Consider the following 18,874-nt stretch of genomic DNA (forward strand, 5'->3'; position numbering starts at 1 on the left):
TCATACATTAATTTTCTGATCACCTACCTTGTGCTGACAGCACGCACTGGAATCAGTGGGAACAAGTCTGACATGGGTGGCCCTGCCTGCAATTTCAGCATTAAATTCTTTTAATTTTCCATGACAGTAAGTTTCCGTGACTCTCTTTTTCTTTTTCTTTTTTTTTTTTTTTTGAGATGGAGTCTCGCTCTGTCGCCCAGGCTGGAGTGCAGTGGCATGATCTCGGCTCACTGCAAGCTCCACCTCCCGGGTTCACGCCACTCTCCTGCCTCAGCCTCCAGAGTAGCTAGGACTACAGGCGCCCACCAGCATGCCTGGCTAATTTTTTTGTATTTTTAGTAGAGACAGGGTTTCACCATGTTAGACAGGATGGTCTCGATCTCCTGACCTCGTGATCCACCCGCCTCTGCCTCCCAAAGTGCTCAGATTACAGGCGTGGGCCACCGTGCCCGGCCCTGTGACTCTCTTTTTCTAACATTCTACAATCTTATCAAAGATAATGCAATCTCTGGAAGGAATATTTCTGGCCATATGGCTTAATGTGAAAAGCATGAAAAATACCAACCTAAAAATATTGTCCCCACTGTGTCATCAGGCCTCAAATCCACAACACTGGCAAAGATTGGTTAAGAGTGAGAAGCAGCTCTAGATGGTCTTATCCACACCCCTTCTTTGATAGGCCCCTGGGGGCCAGAGAGGGGATGTTCTACCCGAGGGGGTGTCCCCACTCCCTGGCCCTTCATTTCTTCATGAAGTTGTCATCAGCCACCCACACTCTGGTATTGCCACGTTAACCAGGCCTGCTGGTTGTCATCTTCGAAAGACCAGAGTGCCCAGGGCCGTTCAGCTGTGAGGACACAGGAAGAGGAGGAGGAAAGGGTTCAGCATCGAAGGCTGACTCCAACCTCCCGATTCTGAAGCCATGAAGAATGTAATGCACTCAAGGATTCCCACCAGGAGGAATGCAGCCTATTCTGGAAGCAATCTATTTCAGCAGATGTTACTTCTAAAGATAGAATTATCTATTATATGCTGATGAAATCTTACAGGACTGGGATTCGCCTGCTCAATGACAGAGCACCTGCCAATGCATTGCACAGGGCAAAGCTCACAGTGGACACTCAACAAATGACCACTCCCTTCACCCTTCTTAGGGCCTGTGCACAGCATTCAGGACCTTGAGGGCGGGGAGGAGAGCAAAGAAAATCAAAGGGAGAGCCAGTCGTGGTGGCTCACACCTGTAATCCCAGCACTTTGGGAGGCCAAGGCGGGTAGATCACCTGAGGTCAGGAGTTCGAGACCAGCCTGACCAACATGGAGAAACCCAGTCTTTACTAAAAATACAAAATTAGCCGGGCATGGTGGTGCAGGCCTGTAATCTCACCTACTCAGGAGGCTGAAGCAGGAGAATCGTTGAACCTAGGAGTTGGAGGTTGCGGTGAGCCAAGATCATGCCATTGCACTCCAGCCTGGGCAACAAGAGTGAAACTCCATCTCAAAAAAAAAAAAAAAAAAAAAAAAAAAATCAAAGGGATGTATCGCTGTGACCTTTAAAAGGTGAAGAAGCTCTGTGCTAGCGAAAGGGAGGACAGGCGTGTGTACTTTGCTGTTGTAACTGACTCAAATCCTCAGCCAAGTATCACCAGAAGACCATGTCTTACAGCAAAAACGGCCTGTGTGGGGAAAGAGTGCAAACCTCCTTTGCAGGAAAAGTGGTCCTGAGGCGCCCTCCGGTGTCCATTCCATTCAGGCCACTAGGCAGAAACCTGTGCTTGGCTTAAACCTCGATTTCTCTTCCTCAGGTGGGCAAAGTGTGCTTCTGCGCTAGTGAAATTGGTCCCCTCACATTTTCATAAATAAATATACTGAGAAAGTGTCAAAGAAGGCCATACAACCATCTGAGGATGATGGCCGCTGCAGAAACAGAAAACACAGGGAGAAGGAGCTGATAGGGGCAGATTAGAGAGAGGTGACACCTGAGCATGATGGATTTAAGGTACCAGTGGGACACCTACCTGATGATCTTACAGTTGTATGACTGTCCGACGAAACAAACATTGAAACTTAGGAGCAAGATTCCATCGCAGCCTGCTGTGTCCCCTGCCCCCACCCACCCAAACCAAGCTGTCTTTTGGCCACAGATCAGCCTTTACTCTTTGCTTTCCCAGGGCTCAATAAATGTTTTGGGTTTTTTTGTTTGTTTTTTGAGATGGAGTCTCACTCTGTCACCCAGGATGGAGTGCAGTGGCGCGATCTCGGCTCACTGCAAGCTCCGCCTCCCGGGTTCATGCCATTCTCCTGCCTCAGCCTCCCCAGTAGCTGGGACTACAGGCACCCGCCAACATGCCCGGCTAATTTTTTGTATTTTTAGTAGAGACGGGGTTTCACCGTGTTAGCCAGGATGGTCTCGATCTCCTGACCTCGTGATCCGCCTACCTCGGCCTCCCAAAGTGCTGGGATTACAGGCGTGAGCCACCACGCCCAGCCAATAAATGTTTGATGATGGCCTCAAGGAGCCTGCTTAAATCCTGTTTGCCTATATGTGCGTATCTACAGAACACCTGATACCCAGCAGCAGACTTGCAAAAGAGACTGAAAAAAGGAAGGGAGAACCCTGAACTTGAACTCGGAGGTTCCAGGTAGAGCACTTTGTTCTGCCGCTTTAGCAGCAGTGGTTCTGCTTAGACTTTTGCTGTTCAGCGTGGTCCATGGGCAGTGGCAGCCGCAGCAGCAGCAGCAGGGATCCTGTTCAAAATGCAGAATCTTGGACCTGACCCCAGACCTGCTGAAATCAGAATCTGTAAGTTAACAAGCCCCCCTGATGATTCGTGTGCACATTAAAATCTAAGTGCTGATAAATGGTCACAGCCTCAGTCTCTGCATTTGTCAAATGGAAGTATGACATCTCCCCAACAGGTTGGTTGTGGCAAAGTTTGAGTTAGCATGCATGAAAATGCACAAATAATGGCTAGCACTGAAAAATCACTCGTGTTCTAGGAATGAATGAATGAATGGATAGTCCTAACAATAGCTAACACTTGCTGTGCACTTGGCATTTGCCAGGCACTGTTGTAAGTGCTTTATGTGTGCTAATTCATTGGATGAGTAAAGTAGGCAATGGGACTGTGTCAAAGCTGGGGAGGGGACATTCTTACCTAAATGTTTCATAGTTTGCCTCTCCAATTTTGATGACAGGATTTGGATTGGTTTTGCTTTTGTTCCTATTTAGCCCCTAACAAAAGCTACGCATGAAGTGCAAAGGTAAATACCTTGCTCAATAAGTGACCAGAAATCACAGTGGAATTCCCAAGTTCAATGAAGAGTCTGATTAGGATTTCATGGACATGCGTCTGCTTCACTGGGGTTCCTTACAATGTCACCACCAGAGAACTGAATACTTTACTAAAGTTAATTCTTTCCTTCAGTAAGTTTTATACAAATTATGCTTCTGGTCTTTTCCTGGATGCTGGAGATAGACACGAATCAGACAGTCAACCAGCAGACAGAAACAGCAATAATTCTACACTAGCAAGTAATGTGACACCCCTAACAAGAGAGTATCAGGACTAATGGTTCTTAAACCCTCCATCCTTCATCACATCTCCATCCTGTCCACTGATGCCAGCTTCATTTTCCCAGAGCCTGATTTACATCATGTCACTCCTCTGCTCCTGAACCATCAGTGGCTCCCCATTGTCCACCAGCCCCTGGTATTCCAGGCTTGGTATCATCTGCTTTTCCAGCCTCTTTTATGCAGCCATATCTATTTACTAAGCTCCTCTGCTGTCCTGCCTTCATACCCTTGTGCAGTAGTTCTCTCAACCTAAAAGCCTCCCTTGCTCACAGGCACATCACCACGCTAAAATCCACGGGCTTAAAGAGAATCCCAAATGTCGTCTCTTCCTTTATATTTAGAGACAGGGTCTCACTCTTTCCCAGGTTGGATTGCAGTGGCACAATCATAGTTCACTGCAGCCTTAACCTCCTCGACTCAAGCAAGCCTCCCACGTAGCTGGGACAACAGGTGTGTGCCATCAATTCTGGCTAACTTACTTATTTTTGGTAGAGACTGGGTCTCGCTATGTTACCAGGCTGGTCTCAAACTCCTGGCCTCAAGCAATCATCCTGCCTCAGCCTCCCAAACTGTTGGGATTACAGGGATAAGCCACCCTGCCCAGTCCCAAATGTCACCTTTTCCATGACGCTGTTTCAATTGGAGCAGATTTCACCCTCCTTGAACTGCCAAGCTGTGTTTATACCTTTCCTAGAACTGCTTTATCCCGTTATTTGGGTCCTTGCATGGCGGCAGCAGACTGCTCTGGGTTCAAATCCTGTCTCTGCTACTAAGCTGTGATCTTAGGCCAATTATTTATTCCTGAATAGAACCATCAGCCTCACAGGGTGGTTTTCAAGTTCAAATGAGACGATGTATCCAAAGTGCCCGGGGCATGCTAGCTGCTCCATCTATGCTTGGCCACCTTCTGTATTTTTGCTCTCCAATTGGAAGTATCACACAGTAGATGCTAAACAGGTACCTGTTCAATTGAATTCTGCGCTAATGTCCCCCAAAGGCAGAGGTAGATGGTGCAGCATTTTTCCAGGCAGGCGCTACCTGTAACATTCCCAGGTTAGAATGTACACACAGGCCAACTCCAGACACTCAAAAGCAGTCAGGCAGATCTTTGTTGTTTTGGGGTTTTGAGACAGGGTCTCACCCTGTCACCCAGGCTGGAGTGTTGTGGTGTGATACAGCTCACTGCAGCCTAATACTCCTGAGCTCAAGTGATCCTCCTGCCTCAGCCTCCTGAGTAGGAGGGACTACAGACAGGCACCCAGCACCAAACCCCGGTAATTGTGTGTGCATGCATAGAGACGGGATCTTGCTAGGTTGACCAAGCTGGTCTTGAACTCCTGGGTGTGAGCAAGACTCCTGCCCCAGCCTCCCAAAGTGCAGGTATTACACACATGAGCCACTGCACCCAGGCCTGATCTTAAGAATCCATTCAGCAAGCACAGCACTACTCCTCCAGTAGTGAAAGGCACAGGAGAGGTGTTTGAAGAAGTTCCCAGTTCTTCTCCAAACTAATTATACATCCATAATAAGCTCTGTCCTCAACACTGGAGCATCCCACTCCTAGGTTTTGCTTGCGCTGGCCATTCAGCCCAACATGCCTTCGCTCCCTATTTCTGTATCCTGTCTCCTTTCGTGCCTCATCCAAATCTCACTCCCTCCACCAAGCCTTCCCGAATTCTCTGAACTCACAGCCCTCTCATCAGTACCTCCTTTATGGCATGTGCTGTCTCCTGGGTCCGTGACGTGTCCACTTTCATTCCCGGACTGGAGGCTTTTTGAAGGTAGGATCCATGACTGTTTCAATGCCCAGAAATAAGGACCCATACAGAATAGAGGTTCACTAGATGTCAGATGGATTCTTGGATGTTTAGATGAATAAATTGAACAGAAACAATCCTCTCGGGATACCCAAGTCCTTCTACCATAGGGAGGTTCAGACAAGTTTCTCCAAGAAGATAGGAAATATTTCCTTCTGCCAATCCAGAATCTGTGAAGTGACAGGACCGGCCCCAAGCCTTTTCAACCAAGTTCTAAATCTCTGCATCTAAATGGTCTGAGAGTGCCCATTCCGTCAGCAAAAACCATTCTGTCCAGCCAAAACCATATTGGAACACAGCTTTTTATGAACTGTATCTCAAGACACACACTGTTTCTGTGCATTGGAGGAAGGGAAAGGCCAGGAGCCTGGGGTGGTGTCTCGCTGATGCAACTCTAAACACCCAGGTTTTCAGCCAGGCTTTCTCCACGGTGACCATGAGCGGTTACCAAGAAGGGCCAAAGGCACAGCCACTTGTCCCTACCTGGCTCAAGAACACTTCTCTGTCCTTAAAGACTCATCCTATCTCCCACACAGGATCTTACAGGTCACCTGGTCCAACGCTGCCCAAACAGGAAGCCCCTCTAATCCCCAGCAGCAGCCACCTGGCCCCAGCTAAATCCCTGGAATGGGATTAAGGAGGCCATGCAAGTCTTCCAGTGTGCGGGCAGCACCTGGATTGGGACATCACTTTGGACCATAGCAGGTTTTCTGGAAGCATCTCAGGTTAAACAGGGTCTGGATCTGGGCCTCACAGGCTCAGGAACCAGACAGTGTTTGTCTATCCAGAGATGATGGGTCTCTCAGTTGTGGACTGAAGAAGAATCACACAGAGAAGATCGCTTGAGAGATTGTGGGAGAATCTGCTTGCAGGAGACAGAATATTCTTGACTTTCATCCAGGAAACCATCTAGTCCTTTTTGGTATCAAGGCATCTGGGAGCCAATTCAGAAGGCTGCTTGTTGAATACAAAATGAAGAATGGGAGAATGGGAGTCTCAAGGTCAAAATCATGACATGGTGAGGTCTGCCGAGCCAGAGCCCTTGTGTGGATGGGGCCCCTGCTGGACGCAACGAAGGACTCCCCTCGCTCTGGTTTCCTGTGGACCCTTCTAGGTGAGTCGTGCCCCGGATGGTACTGGCTGTGCCTTGGCAGGGAGTCTCCTCCTTGAATGGGGTCAAACAATCCTGAGAGTTCTAGAGGAGCCCAAAGTGGCCACTGACAGACAACTGCTACACATTTAAACAGTTTCAAACTATCAAGAGATGCTCTCAGATATCAGGCAGAAATCTTAAGTGTGTAGTCCTTAAGAGTGGCCCTGCCATTGTGTGTGGTGGCTGCATTTAGGGGCACTAAAGCAAAAATCAGCTGTTCTAAGCTTAGTCAGATCCCAAAGGACTATTATACACCTAGAATACTCAATCCAGCACACGCACACACGCAAAGCTTCCACACAAAGGTCTCCAAAAAGGACATTTCCCAGCACACTCAGCCTCCTTGCATTCATTCAAACGGTGGTCAGATACTGATAAAAACAACTTAAAACTTTGTTTTTAAACTAGAATTTATTGGTATACAAAACTCCATTTCATAGATAAAGTGGCACATCTTTGCAGCTTCTATTGCACCAAGTATCGAAGATTAAAAACACAAAAAAAGAAACATTTGGTTTTGAAAACACTGCAAATAGCCAAGTACAGTACTTTGGTAAATAAAAAATAAAATGGTTCAGATGAACACAATCCGTGGAAAGAAACGATCTAGGGGGAAGGAACTATGGACATCAGACAATGGTCACAATTCTCACCATCGAGCTCCATAGATAAGGCAAGACTTGCTAAGTCTATGGATCACGACCCCATGGAGGTCTTAAGTATCTCCAGACTGAAGCTAGAACAAGTATAGTGCAATTAGAAAGAGAGAAGGCCCCTCCTCCACGGACACATCCACCCCTCTGTAAAGGGGACTGACGCATGCCAACACTTCTACATGGGAAAGGGGAGCCCCCGGGTGTGACGTCTGACTCCTGGCCCTTTTCTTCTTTCCTCTGAGCGTAGCGCTGGTGGAGGCTCTGGAAGAGTCACCGGGGAGGCCAAGGGCCCTTCCTACTATGAAAAATGAACCGTAAGAGTGGGAAAATGTGTGAAGCCTCTTACCAGTACTGCTCGTGGGACCTCTTACCAGTACTGCTCGAGGGACCTGCCAGGGATCAAACCGCCAGCTGAAGTCTGTGGCTGAGCTCACATGATTGTCATGGACGGCTGGCAGCCTGCTGCAGGCTGACACGCCAAGGATGAGAGCCAGGCCACAGAGGGTCTGTCCGGCAATCGCCGCCAGCCGCAAGGACTGGCAGTGAGCAACAGCAGCTCTGGATCACGGCTATGCCCTGCTTAGAATAAATTCCCTATGCAAAAGTTCGTAGTTTTACAGAAATAGATTCTTTACACTGGTACCAGCCCCTTCTCAAGTAATTCTGCAAGGATGCTAAACATTTTCATGGAACCACAAAACAGTCCTAACGAGGACAGTAAACAGAGGGACTCTACAAAGCAGCTGCTTCAAAGACATAGGTCAAAGCCTGAGGTTTTAAAGGAATTTCACCTCGGGAGAGAACTTCCAGGCCACCCACAAGGCACTGCTCTCTCCGGAGGCCCCCATCAGCAGCGCACAGTAAGCTCTGCATCCTCCGTGCACGTGGTGACTGGTGCTCCGTGTTCTCTCCGTGTTACAAAAATGACTGTCCCCTTTCTAATATGCAATGGCAGACATCGTAATTTATGCCATCTAGATCTTCAATTCAATGATGTCATTTAAAAAATACAATTTACTAGCCAGGCGGGGTTGCTCACACCTGTAATCCCAGCACTTTGGGAGGCTGAGGCGGGCAGATAACAAGGTCAGGAGTTTGAGACCAGCCTGGCTAACTAACATGGTGAAACCCCATCTTTACTAAAAATACAAAAATTAGCCAAGCATGGTGGCACGCACCTGTAATCCCAGCTACTCAGGAGGCTGAGGCAGGAGAATCGCTTGAACCCGGGAGGTGGAGGTTGCAGTGAGCCGAGATTGCCCCACCACACTCCAGCCTGGGCAACAAAGCAAGACTCTGCCTCCAAAAAAAAAAAAAAATTTACTTTAGAGCCAGGAAAACATAACTTATAAAAAGTCCATTATTAAATCACCTCAGAACTGTCAAAGGCTCCGGAGTTTTAGCAACACTTGTTCTGAAAGCTGTGAATAATGAGAATGAAGCTGTGAATAAATGAGAATGGCAAAACAGAAAAACTGCATCAGACTGAGTCTAAAGATTTAACATGGCTAGACAGAGCCTTGAGGTAAGAAAGTGAAGAGCTACGCATCTACCCAAAACGGGAGTCAGAGAGGGCCACTGACGCAACACACTAAAATCAGGAAGCTCCATTCTCTTCCCCCCGCAAAGATCCTTTTGGTCAGGGTAATTTTTAGTCACCTCTGACTAGGAATCCAAGTTTCCTTCAACTGACTGAATATTTCACTGAGGTTAACCGATAGCATTCTATGCTGACCCAGTAAAACCCAGGCAGAGTCTACAGAGTTTCTCAGAATTAGAGAAATTGCACATTGACTACAGGGACTCACTACTAGTACAGTTCAGCGCCGAAGTCCATCTGATGCTACCTGTGTAATATGTGAGCAACTCCCCGACTGAAGGTGGCCCTCGTCCCACCCCACCCCCGACAATCACATCATTTCACACTGAAGAAGCTCCCTGGGGGAAGCAGGGCAGGCATAATAAATTACCCATGGAAAGGCTCCCTCCCAGCCAGCTCCAGCTGCTCCACAAGGGAGATCCCACTTCCCAAGCCCTCAGAATCAAATTGGCATTGGAAGTGTTTTCAGAGCTTATTAAAGAAACTACAGACAACTTCGACTAACATTTAAAATTCTTTCTGCCACAATTTCTCAACCGTACTTTGCTCCTGAAAGTGTATGTTCATTATTATTGAAAAACTAAATACATACATACATTCTAACTTTCTAGTATCTCCTAGTGGCAACTACATTATCTAGAAGTTATGGTTCTATGTTGCTTTAATACATCTACCTCTCTAGTTCAAAGCTGTTGCCACTAAAATTGTATTTATTTTGACCTCTAAAAAAAAATATTTTCAAAATCCGTAAAACCTTTATAAACGGTTTATAAGAGCAGTAAAGCAGCTATGCACCACTGCTCCATCCCCTTTCTCCTGACCACACTACAAGCTACCAAGACAATCTCATGTAACATAAATCTCTACCAGCCAAGATGTAACACAGAGGTTAAGACACATTCAGTTCCTAATAAAGAGTTCACAGGAGTACCTGTACTAGAGTAACAGCTGCTGACAACAATCATCCCAGGACTAAACATACTGGGCCTCCACTCGGGCTGCCAGTGAAGTAATTTTCAAGTGCCCACTGAGGCAACTAAGCATATTGATTCCAACCTTCTTATGTACCCAGTGAGACTGAGGCAGTGAAGTCTAAATTGAAACCATTAGCTAGAAGGTATCACTGAAGTTGGATGCATGTACCCTATTCCTAATAATTAACACACTAAACATAGACCAACTGTAACTGAAAAGCTGTGCAACAGTAATAAAAGAAAATTACTAAAGCCATTTGATTAGTTTTTTAAACCACCATTATTATACTCCAGAAATGCTGAAGCCTATTATCAGAATTAGGTAATTTAAAAAATAAATGTTCCCAATATTCTTTAATCACTTTTTAGCAGCTTCTAAAACTTCTAAAACCCAACAGGGCCCAAGGCCACCTTCATTAACCAAGTAAATAAAGCAATTCTACTACTTCTGACAATAAGTCTCTCTTAAGCTGACTGCTAATCTGAATTTCTGGCATACAATCTTATCTTTCTGAGAGGATCTGGCCTCTGCACTCAAGCAGTACAAAACAGACAGGAAAACATCTTCGTTCAGAAACACTCAGCCAGTCAGGAATCTGCCCAGAGTTGAAAACCAAGACAACCATAGATCCTAACGCACTCGATCTCACTTCCTTAGAGTAAGGCAACAGAGATCTTTCATTCGTTTGGAATGAGTAGAGTAACACAGCCTCAAGCTCAGGACTCTGCGATGTGCACAGAAAAAAAATGCTGTGTACTTTTTTTAATCTGCTAAATTTTACAATGTACTGTACCCAGGAAGAAACCTAAACCACAATGTCCTAGGAGCAATTCCAAGAGACTACTGATGCTCCAACTACAAAAAGCCACCAAAGTCAAAAACAAAATCAAAAGATACCAGTGAAACTGAAGAAAGCAAATGGCCTCATGATAAAGACAATCTGACGACTCCAGGGCCTACCAAACTTTTTAGTTTTCACTTTGCCTCTGAATTTTTATAATTCTGAAATGTGAAGGGTGGGGAAGATAACTAATAATTTACCTTTCAACTCAGCATCAATTATTTGCCCAAGTATTAGGTCCCAAAAGACAAAGATTATCCAAGATGGGCCGCCTCATACGTTATGGTTCTTAAGTTCACAACCACCTAACTCAGTTTTAGGAATGACATCCCTCCACTGCTCAAGTCTGCCTATTTCAGAACTGAAGAGTGATTCGAAGGCCTTAACCAAAGTATGTTCTCTTCTCTGCTGGTCCAACCTAAGTCAACCAACCCTGCTGGTCCAACAACTTCCAGCAGATGCTGGAGTTTTCCCAACTTTGAAATGCCAAACAGGGCTTAAATAAAAAGAAATAAATGTAGCATTTTATAAGATTTAATTTCCACAATACTAAGTTTAGCGACCTATAAGGTCAAGTTACCATGTATCTCTCTGAAGGCATCTAAGTCTAGAACAGAAAGGAAGAAAATCGTTATTTAAAATGTGAACATGAAAAACCTTATTCTTCCAGGCTTCTCCTATAAAAACATAATTCTTTAGACTCCTCTTAGGCAAAACCCCAGGAGTTCTCCTGTTACAACTACAGACCCTGCTCTACACACTATCAGAATTCCAGAGCTGTATCACAAGCAGTATCATGCCATCTTCTCACTGTCAGGAAACAAATACCAAAAACCCAACACCACTGTCAACTTCCCAACAAGGCCAGGCCTAATTAACAGTCAGCTGCATTTATCATACATATGGCTCGAGTGCAAATGAACTAACTAGCACCTGCATCCCATCTGAAACAACATCAGAATCAGGAAGGAGAGAAACGCGGTTAATTTCCATCCTGACTGCAGGCCACAACCCTCATGTAACTTTGGGAAAACAATTCCTGAATTATTTTCTGAGTAACTTGGATTAGAAGTAAATCAAAGCATATTCCTGAGTTGGAGATGATTTATAAGCTACCCTATATATCTGTTTGAGAATGAAAGAGAAACTAAGGAAACTTGTCATTCTGAATTTCTAACAATTATTCTAAACTACTCATGAACAATTACAGCAAAACTCACCCCAAATGTTAAGGAAAGATCCTAGGGTCACTGAAGTCTGATTTTCAGGGCAAATAAAGCCACCACTTAAAAGGTTTTTCCTGACCTAACTATCTGCCCCTAAAACTCAGTATTTTAATTTTGTATTACAGAATATGAATGGCCTCACTGCATTTTCATAAAACAAAACATATCACTAATAAAATTTCGAACAAAAAAAGAGGCAGCTCGAAGGAAACTAACTCAGTGTGTGAGCTCATGTGTGTGGGCTTTGTTGGTTGTGTTGCGTTTTATAAAAGGACGGCCTCACTGGAAAGTCTGGCACACAGCAATCCTTTTCCAGCCGCTTCTTACAACTCCCAAGAGGCCAGAGAGTCAGATGTTGAGAGCAGCGAAGGTCTTCACCAAGGTGACCTGCGTGTTCGCCTCTGCTTCGCTTCTGTTATTGTCCCTGTGGCTACCTCTGCTCTCCAGGGCTTTGTGGCGGTGCCTCTCCTCCTGCCGCCGCTTCTTCTCCAGCCACTGCTGTTCTCGCCTCTGTTTGTTTGTGACCTGAGAGAGAAGGCCGTGGTGGTGAGTAGGAAGCACGGGGGACTCAAGCTGCCACCTGCTAGAAGGGAGATGGTGGCAAAGGGCACAGATTGCTTTTCAGCAGGAACAGGGAAAACCAATCTAAGACGCCAAAGATGATTTACTGTCCACTGCTGCTCAAATTTACATTTAAATTTCCTTGCTGAACTAGCAAACAAAATCAATTCCATTCTTCTCTTAAAGAAACCAGCCCTCATCCAGCAAGAGTTGGTAACAAACACACGTGTCAGAGGACACTTTTCCCCACATAATTTAATGCCCCAGGTAATTCTGACAAAATCCTCAGAAGCTTATTGCATCTCTGCCTCTGCTGTGGCTTTTTACACTGTGGCATTTTGAGCTCAGAACTTCTTGGTGAAAATCTTTAAAATGATTCCAAATTCAGTAAAATGGAAGACGTCACATACTACCTGTGGGAATGAAGGGCGGGGAGGGAGATGTACCTTTCTGGGAAGCACTTGACAATTTACCAAAAGCCTTTAAAAGGTTCATGTATCCATGACCTTTAACCTGTTCATTCCTCTTCTGGGACTTTATCCAAGAAAATAATGCAAAAACCAAAGATTTATACACAAAGGTGTTCACTGCAGATCATGGCATTTATAAAAAACATGGATAAACATGGGAAGAGCCCACACGTACAGTAATGTTAGGTGGGAAAGGAGGCTTTTCATTTGTACACCGAGGACAATTTCAGGGTATATTTCCTTCCAATTGTCACGGCATACACCAAACAGGGTAAGTGAGGTCATTCTGCTTCTTGATGTATCTTTACGCATTCCCCAGATTTTCCACACTACTTTTATAAATCAGAAGGAAAATACAAATACAATATTCATCTCAAGCTACCCCCACTGCCACAGAATTACACCCGCCCACCACCTGCCCATTCAACCCCATCTCACATACCTTTGCCAGCTGGTTTTTATTTGCTTTGTTTTCTTCACTAGGGCTGGCCTGTGCCTTATTATTTTCGGTCCTGCCTTCATTTAAGCCCTGATTTCCAAAGATTCTGGCACCACTGCCACCCTCCTCCCACAAAGGGCCACACTGCTTCAGCACTCGACCACTGGGCTCAAGATTCTCTTCTGCATCTTCCAAAGAAAGACATTTCATTAAAACTGAGAACCTGAGAGAGTTACACAGGGTGATTACTGTATTAATGATTCCAAAATTACCTGGGTCCCTACTTCGGTCATAGGGGAAGTAAGTTTCCTTGAGACAAATTCGAATGTCAAGACAGTGGGAAACATAGGAAGAAAAAGTTGGCAAAAGTTGGAAGATAAATTCTAAAATAACCCACTGACCAGCTTTTTGATCAGCTTCCAACCGGCAGAGTACTTTTTAGATAAATTATGTTTTAACATGAATTTTTATGGGAAAATCTTCCATTTGCACCCAAAACCCAGAAAAGAAACAGGCTCTAAAGCTGTGCTGTCCAATGTATTAGCCACCAGTTATATGTGGCCATTTACATTTAAATTAAAATTAAACAACATTTAAAATGTAGCTCTCCAGTCTCATTGCTCACGTGGCAGGTACACACTATACTGAACAGCACAGATCACTGGAGGATGCTGTTTAAAGTCACAAAGACCAAGTTACTTACAGATTTCTAAAAGTACAGCCAATACATAGTGGATAATAAAATATCTCATCACATGGAGAACTATGATGCCAGAAACAGTATCTGACATGTAACATGTGGCAATCAGTATTTATTGATATCATTTTAAATAAATGACTTGAGAAATTAATAAGATGTTACATCCTTTTCTCTTTTTTTTGAGAAGGAGTCTCGCTCTGTTGCCCAGGCTGGAGTGCAATGGTGCGATCTTAGCTCACTGCAACCACCGCCTCCCAGGTTCAAGCAATTCTCCTGCCTCAGCCTCCTGAGTAGCTGGGATTACAGGCACCTGCCACCACACCCAGCTAATTTTTGTATTTTTAGTAGAGACAGGGTTTCACCATGTTCGTCAGGCTGGTCTCAAACTCCTGACCTCCTGATCCACCTGCCTCAGCCTCCCAAAGTGCTGGGATTACAGGTGTGAGCCACCACACCCAGCCGTTACATCTCTTTTCTTTCCTCTGAGTCACAAAATTACACTTGGTTCAAGTTAAAAAAAAAAATCAAAATTATCACAAGCTAATACAAATCTAAATATTTCCACCAGAAAAACAAGGTATTTCTCTCTCCATTTTATTTTGGTTATCATTTTGGTCTTCTAAGGGCATCTTATTTCTAAACAGGCTAATTCTTCCCTGATGCGTCCCCCAGCACCCTGTACTCCCACCCCATTATGTACTATCGCACCAGTTTACCTGTCTCCACCATCCACCCTCTACCCCTGAACTATACTCCCCCTGAAGCAGAGACAGGACCTAGTAAAAAATGTCTACATACAGAACGTGCTCAATAAACAACTCCTAAACGAATGACAGAACAGTTACCACCTGTGACTTAGTTAAAAAATAAATATTTGGAAAATTACCAACACAACCATTTTGAAGACCTATAAATATTAGTCATGGACTTACCATTTCTCTTCCCTTGGTTCATCTGAAGCATGGCAATTATTGCAGATTCAATATTATAATTTTCAGCTTCCAGGTTCTGGACTATTAAATTAAAATCCTATCCAAGAAACAAACGAACAAAAAAACCACTTCAAAACTCTGGGTATATTTTTCTGCCTAGCTCTACTTCAATAATCATAAACATAAAGATGTAACAGTGAGAATTAACACAAGGTTTCAGGACCTTTTCCGTTTAGAAAAATGTCAATTTCCAATAAGGTTGGTCCCTTGAAATAACCATCTAATGTACATTTATAAATGAATTCCCTCTATAAAACTGCATTTGTACTACTGTAAACACTAGTCAGGAAAAATTAAATCCACATACTTCCTAAGACCTTTGAGCAGTACTGGGTGAAGTCTAGCAAACAACAGGGAAATTAATAAACAGTTCTCATTAAGCCACATATGCTAATCAAACTACAAATCTCATGGGCCTATTTTGGCCCACAAGGTGCTGATATGCTAGAGAGGTGCTACGAAACTAAGACATAAGCTAGGCACAGCAATGCTTGCTTCTAAATCATTCCTGCAAGACAGAAATACTAACTGAACATCCAGTTGCATTACAAACTTTCTGGACAGCATCCTCTACTTCGTCTCTCAGGTCTTCTTCAGAGTCCATTCCCTTTGTCTTGATCTTTTCTCTTTTATTTGATTCATCTTGATGAAGCATCTGAAACTAAAGAAAACAAATAATAATCAGGGAACTATGTTGAGAATCAAACTATGTTCAGAATCTTCAACACAAGACACTCTAATCTGGAAAAATTCATATACATAGGGGAAAACATTCTAGAAACAACCTTAACAGAACAGCAATGACTAGGCTCCATTTTATCCACTCATTGTACTTCGAGTCACAACAGAGGAATTGAAAAGAAAGGCCCAAAAGACAGAATAACTGCTCAGTAAGAAAGGCATTCGCACTCCCATGTCTAAATGCCAACACTGGCAAATGACTGCTGCCTCTGACAGCACACAGTCACCTCAGCTGATTTTCAGAGCCGTGAGCTTAACAGAAAACGATCCTCTATACTCGCACCTGGTGAACTTTTGCACAAAAACGGTACTGGTCTTGAAGAAACCTACATACAACTTCCCTCTGGTTCCCAAGCCTTATTTGATCATCAGCACGCTTAGAGGTACTGAAGCTCCTGTCCCAGCTGGACAGCCACGGATGAGCATGACTCATCTAACCTCAGGTACATACCACCACACCCAGGGAAACTGGTCAATCCAAATCCTAAAGCCACAAACAACAGTTCACTTGGGATCCATGAGACCTTTACAACCTGGGCCTTAAATCAGAAAAGCTAAAATGATCCCTCTGTAGATGCTCAACCACCTTCTTCTTCTGCTTCCCAATAATGCAGGCAGATAGGTAAACGGGCAAAGACAGTTCTGTTTTTTGAATGTAAAAGTATAGTGGACTCCAGCAATGTGCAGTGTATTCCTCAGAATGTTAATACAAAGCATTCTATTATAAAATTAAACCCTAAGAATTTGACAAAGAGTTACAGGAGTCTTTGACCCAGTAGTTTCAGTTTTGAAATTTAGCCAAAGGAAATAATATCGAATAGAGAAAAGATTTATGGGCCTGGTGCAATGGCTCACACCTGTAATCTCAGCACTTTGGGAGGCTGATGGGGGTGGGTCACCTGACCTCAGGAGTTCAAAACCAGCCTGGGCAACAAAGTGACATCCCGTCTCTACAAAAAAATACAAAAGAATTATTTGGGCATGGTGGCATGCACCTGTAGTCCCAGCTATTCAGGAGGCTGAGGTGGGAGGATGGCTTGAGCCCAGGAGGTGGAGGTTGCAGTGAGCCGAGATCACACCACTGCATTCCAGCCTGGGCAACAGAGCTAGACCTTGTCTCAAAAAAAAAAAAAAGAGAAAAGATTCAGGTAAAAGTGCTAACAGTGTTACTTATAGTCGTCAATAACTGGAAACCACCCAAAGGCTTTATAGTATGGATATGGTTAAATAACCTCTGTAAATCCACAGAATGATGTCTTCATTCCCATTAAAGGAAGAAACACAATAATCACTCCCCCCATTTACTTAACAATATTTTGGAGGTAACAGCCAAAGTATTTAGCCAAAATAAATTTTAAGTATAAAATTAAAAAGAAAAAAGTAATCTGTCTTTGTAGATGATATAATTCTGTAACTGAAACAAGAGAATCAACAAAAAAACTACTGCAAACCAAAAAAATTACAGCAAATCATATACCTGATAAGAATCTAGCATCTAGAATATATTAAAAAACTCTTACAACTCAAAAACAAAAAGGCAGAACCCAATTAAAAAATAGGCAAAAGACTTGAATAGACATTTCACCAAAGATATACAGATGGCCGAAAAGCACATGAAAAGATGTTCAATGTCATTAGCTATTAAGGAAATGCAATTCAAAACTTTAAGATACTGGCCGGGCGTGGTGGCTCATGCCTGTAATCCCAGCACTTTGGGAGGCCGAGGTGGGTGGATCACGAGGTCAGGAGATCAAGACCATCCTGGCTAACACGATGAAACCCTGTCTCCACTAAAAACACAAAAACTTAGCTGGGCGTGGCGGTGGGTGCCTGTAGTCCCAGCTACTCGGGAGGCTGAGGCAGGAGAATGGCGTGAACCCGGGAGGTGGAGCTTGCAGTGAGCCACGATCATGCCACTGCACTCCAGCCTGGGCGACAGAGCAAGACTTCATCTCAAAAAAAAGAAAAAAAATTTTAAGATACTAACTAGGATGACCATTTAAAAAAAAAAACTACAAATGTTAGAGAGGATGAAGAGAAAGCAGAGCCTTCATACATTACCAGTGGCAAGTAAAACAGTACAGCTGCTGTGGAAAACAGTTTGGCAGTTCCTCAAAATGTTAAATTTAGGTTTATCATATGACCCAACAATTCCACTCCGAGGTATATCCAAAAAGACTGAAAATAGGAATTTGTAAAAATACTGTACACATATACTCACAGCAGCACTATTCTCAATAGCCAAAAGGTGGGAACAACCTAAATGCTCATTAACAGATGAATGGGTGCACAAAAAATCACCTCTCCAAACAATGGAATATTATTCAGCCATAAAAAAGAATGAAGTACTGATACATGGTACGCCATGAATGACTCTCAAAAACATTATACTGAGGGAAAGAAGCCACAAAGAAAAAGTCACATATAATTCCATTTACATAAAATGTCCAGAATAGGCAAATTCAGAGAAGAAAGGCAGACTGGTGATTGCTAGGGGAGAGGGGGAATTGGGAGTCACTGCTTAATGAGTATGAGGTTTGCTTTTGGGGTGATGAAAATATTTTGGGACTAGACAGAAGAAGTGGTTGTACAACAAACACTGCGGATGTACTGAGTACCACTGGACTATATATTTTTAAATGATTAATTTTATGTTATGTGAATTTTGCCTTAACTTTTAAAAAAAGAGGGATTCTGTGGGATACCTAAGTATGTAATTAACATCTTGTTATTAACAGCTCTCATAGACAAATGATAACCAACTAGAAAACATAAAAGATCTCTTTACAATAGACACAAAAAACACAAAACACCTCCTAAGAATAAACTCAACAAAAAGTGGGCAAGATCTATATGAAGAAAATGTTCCTATGGATCACAAAGTCAATTAAATAATAAAAGACTCAACATCAAAAAGATGTCAGCTTTTCCTTAAATCACTCTATTAACTTAATGAGATTCCAATTTTAAAAAACTCAATAGGGCCGGGCACGGTGGCTCACGCCTGTAACCCCAGCACTTTGGGAGACCAAGATAAGCAGATCGCTTGAGGTCAGGAGTTCAAGACCAGCCTGGCCAACATGGTGAAACCCCGTCTCTACTAAAAATACAAACATTAGCCGAGGGTAG

The 18,874-nt window shown here is 43.7% G+C and overlaps 1 protein-coding gene across 5 annotated transcripts in view; it reads right to left on the reverse strand.

Moving 5' to 3' along the window:
- Positions 1-6,936: 6,936 nt before the first annotated feature.
- The window catches only part of OTUD3 (OTU deubiquitinase 3), a 30,866-nt gene continuing 18,928 nt past the window's right edge, over positions 6,937-18,874 (reverse strand). For 2 of the 5 annotated variants that reach the window (XM_063658927.1, XM_054442211.2), the window contains 4 exons: positions 15,534-15,665; positions 14,945-15,041; positions 13,316-13,500; positions 6,937-12,367 (listed from right to left, as the gene is read on the reverse strand). In XM_063658927.1, coding sequence (XP_063514997.1) covers positions 12,191-12,367; positions 13,316-13,500; positions 14,945-15,041; positions 15,534-15,665 — 591 coding nt within the window. In that variant the 3' untranslated portion in view covers positions 6,937-12,190. The remainder of the gene's footprint in view (positions 12,368-13,315; positions 13,501-14,944; positions 15,042-15,533; positions 15,666-18,874) is intronic. The other 3 variants (XM_054442229.2, XM_054442220.2, XM_054442238.2) reach the window with 3 other exon arrangements.

This window comes from Pongo pygmaeus, chromosome 1 (assembly GCF_028885625.2).
Source record: "Pongo pygmaeus isolate AG05252 chromosome 1, NHGRI_mPonPyg2-v2.0_pri, whole genome shotgun sequence".
In the NCBI taxonomy this organism is placed as follows: domain Eukaryota; kingdom Metazoa; phylum Chordata; class Mammalia; order Primates; family Hominidae; genus Pongo; species Pongo pygmaeus.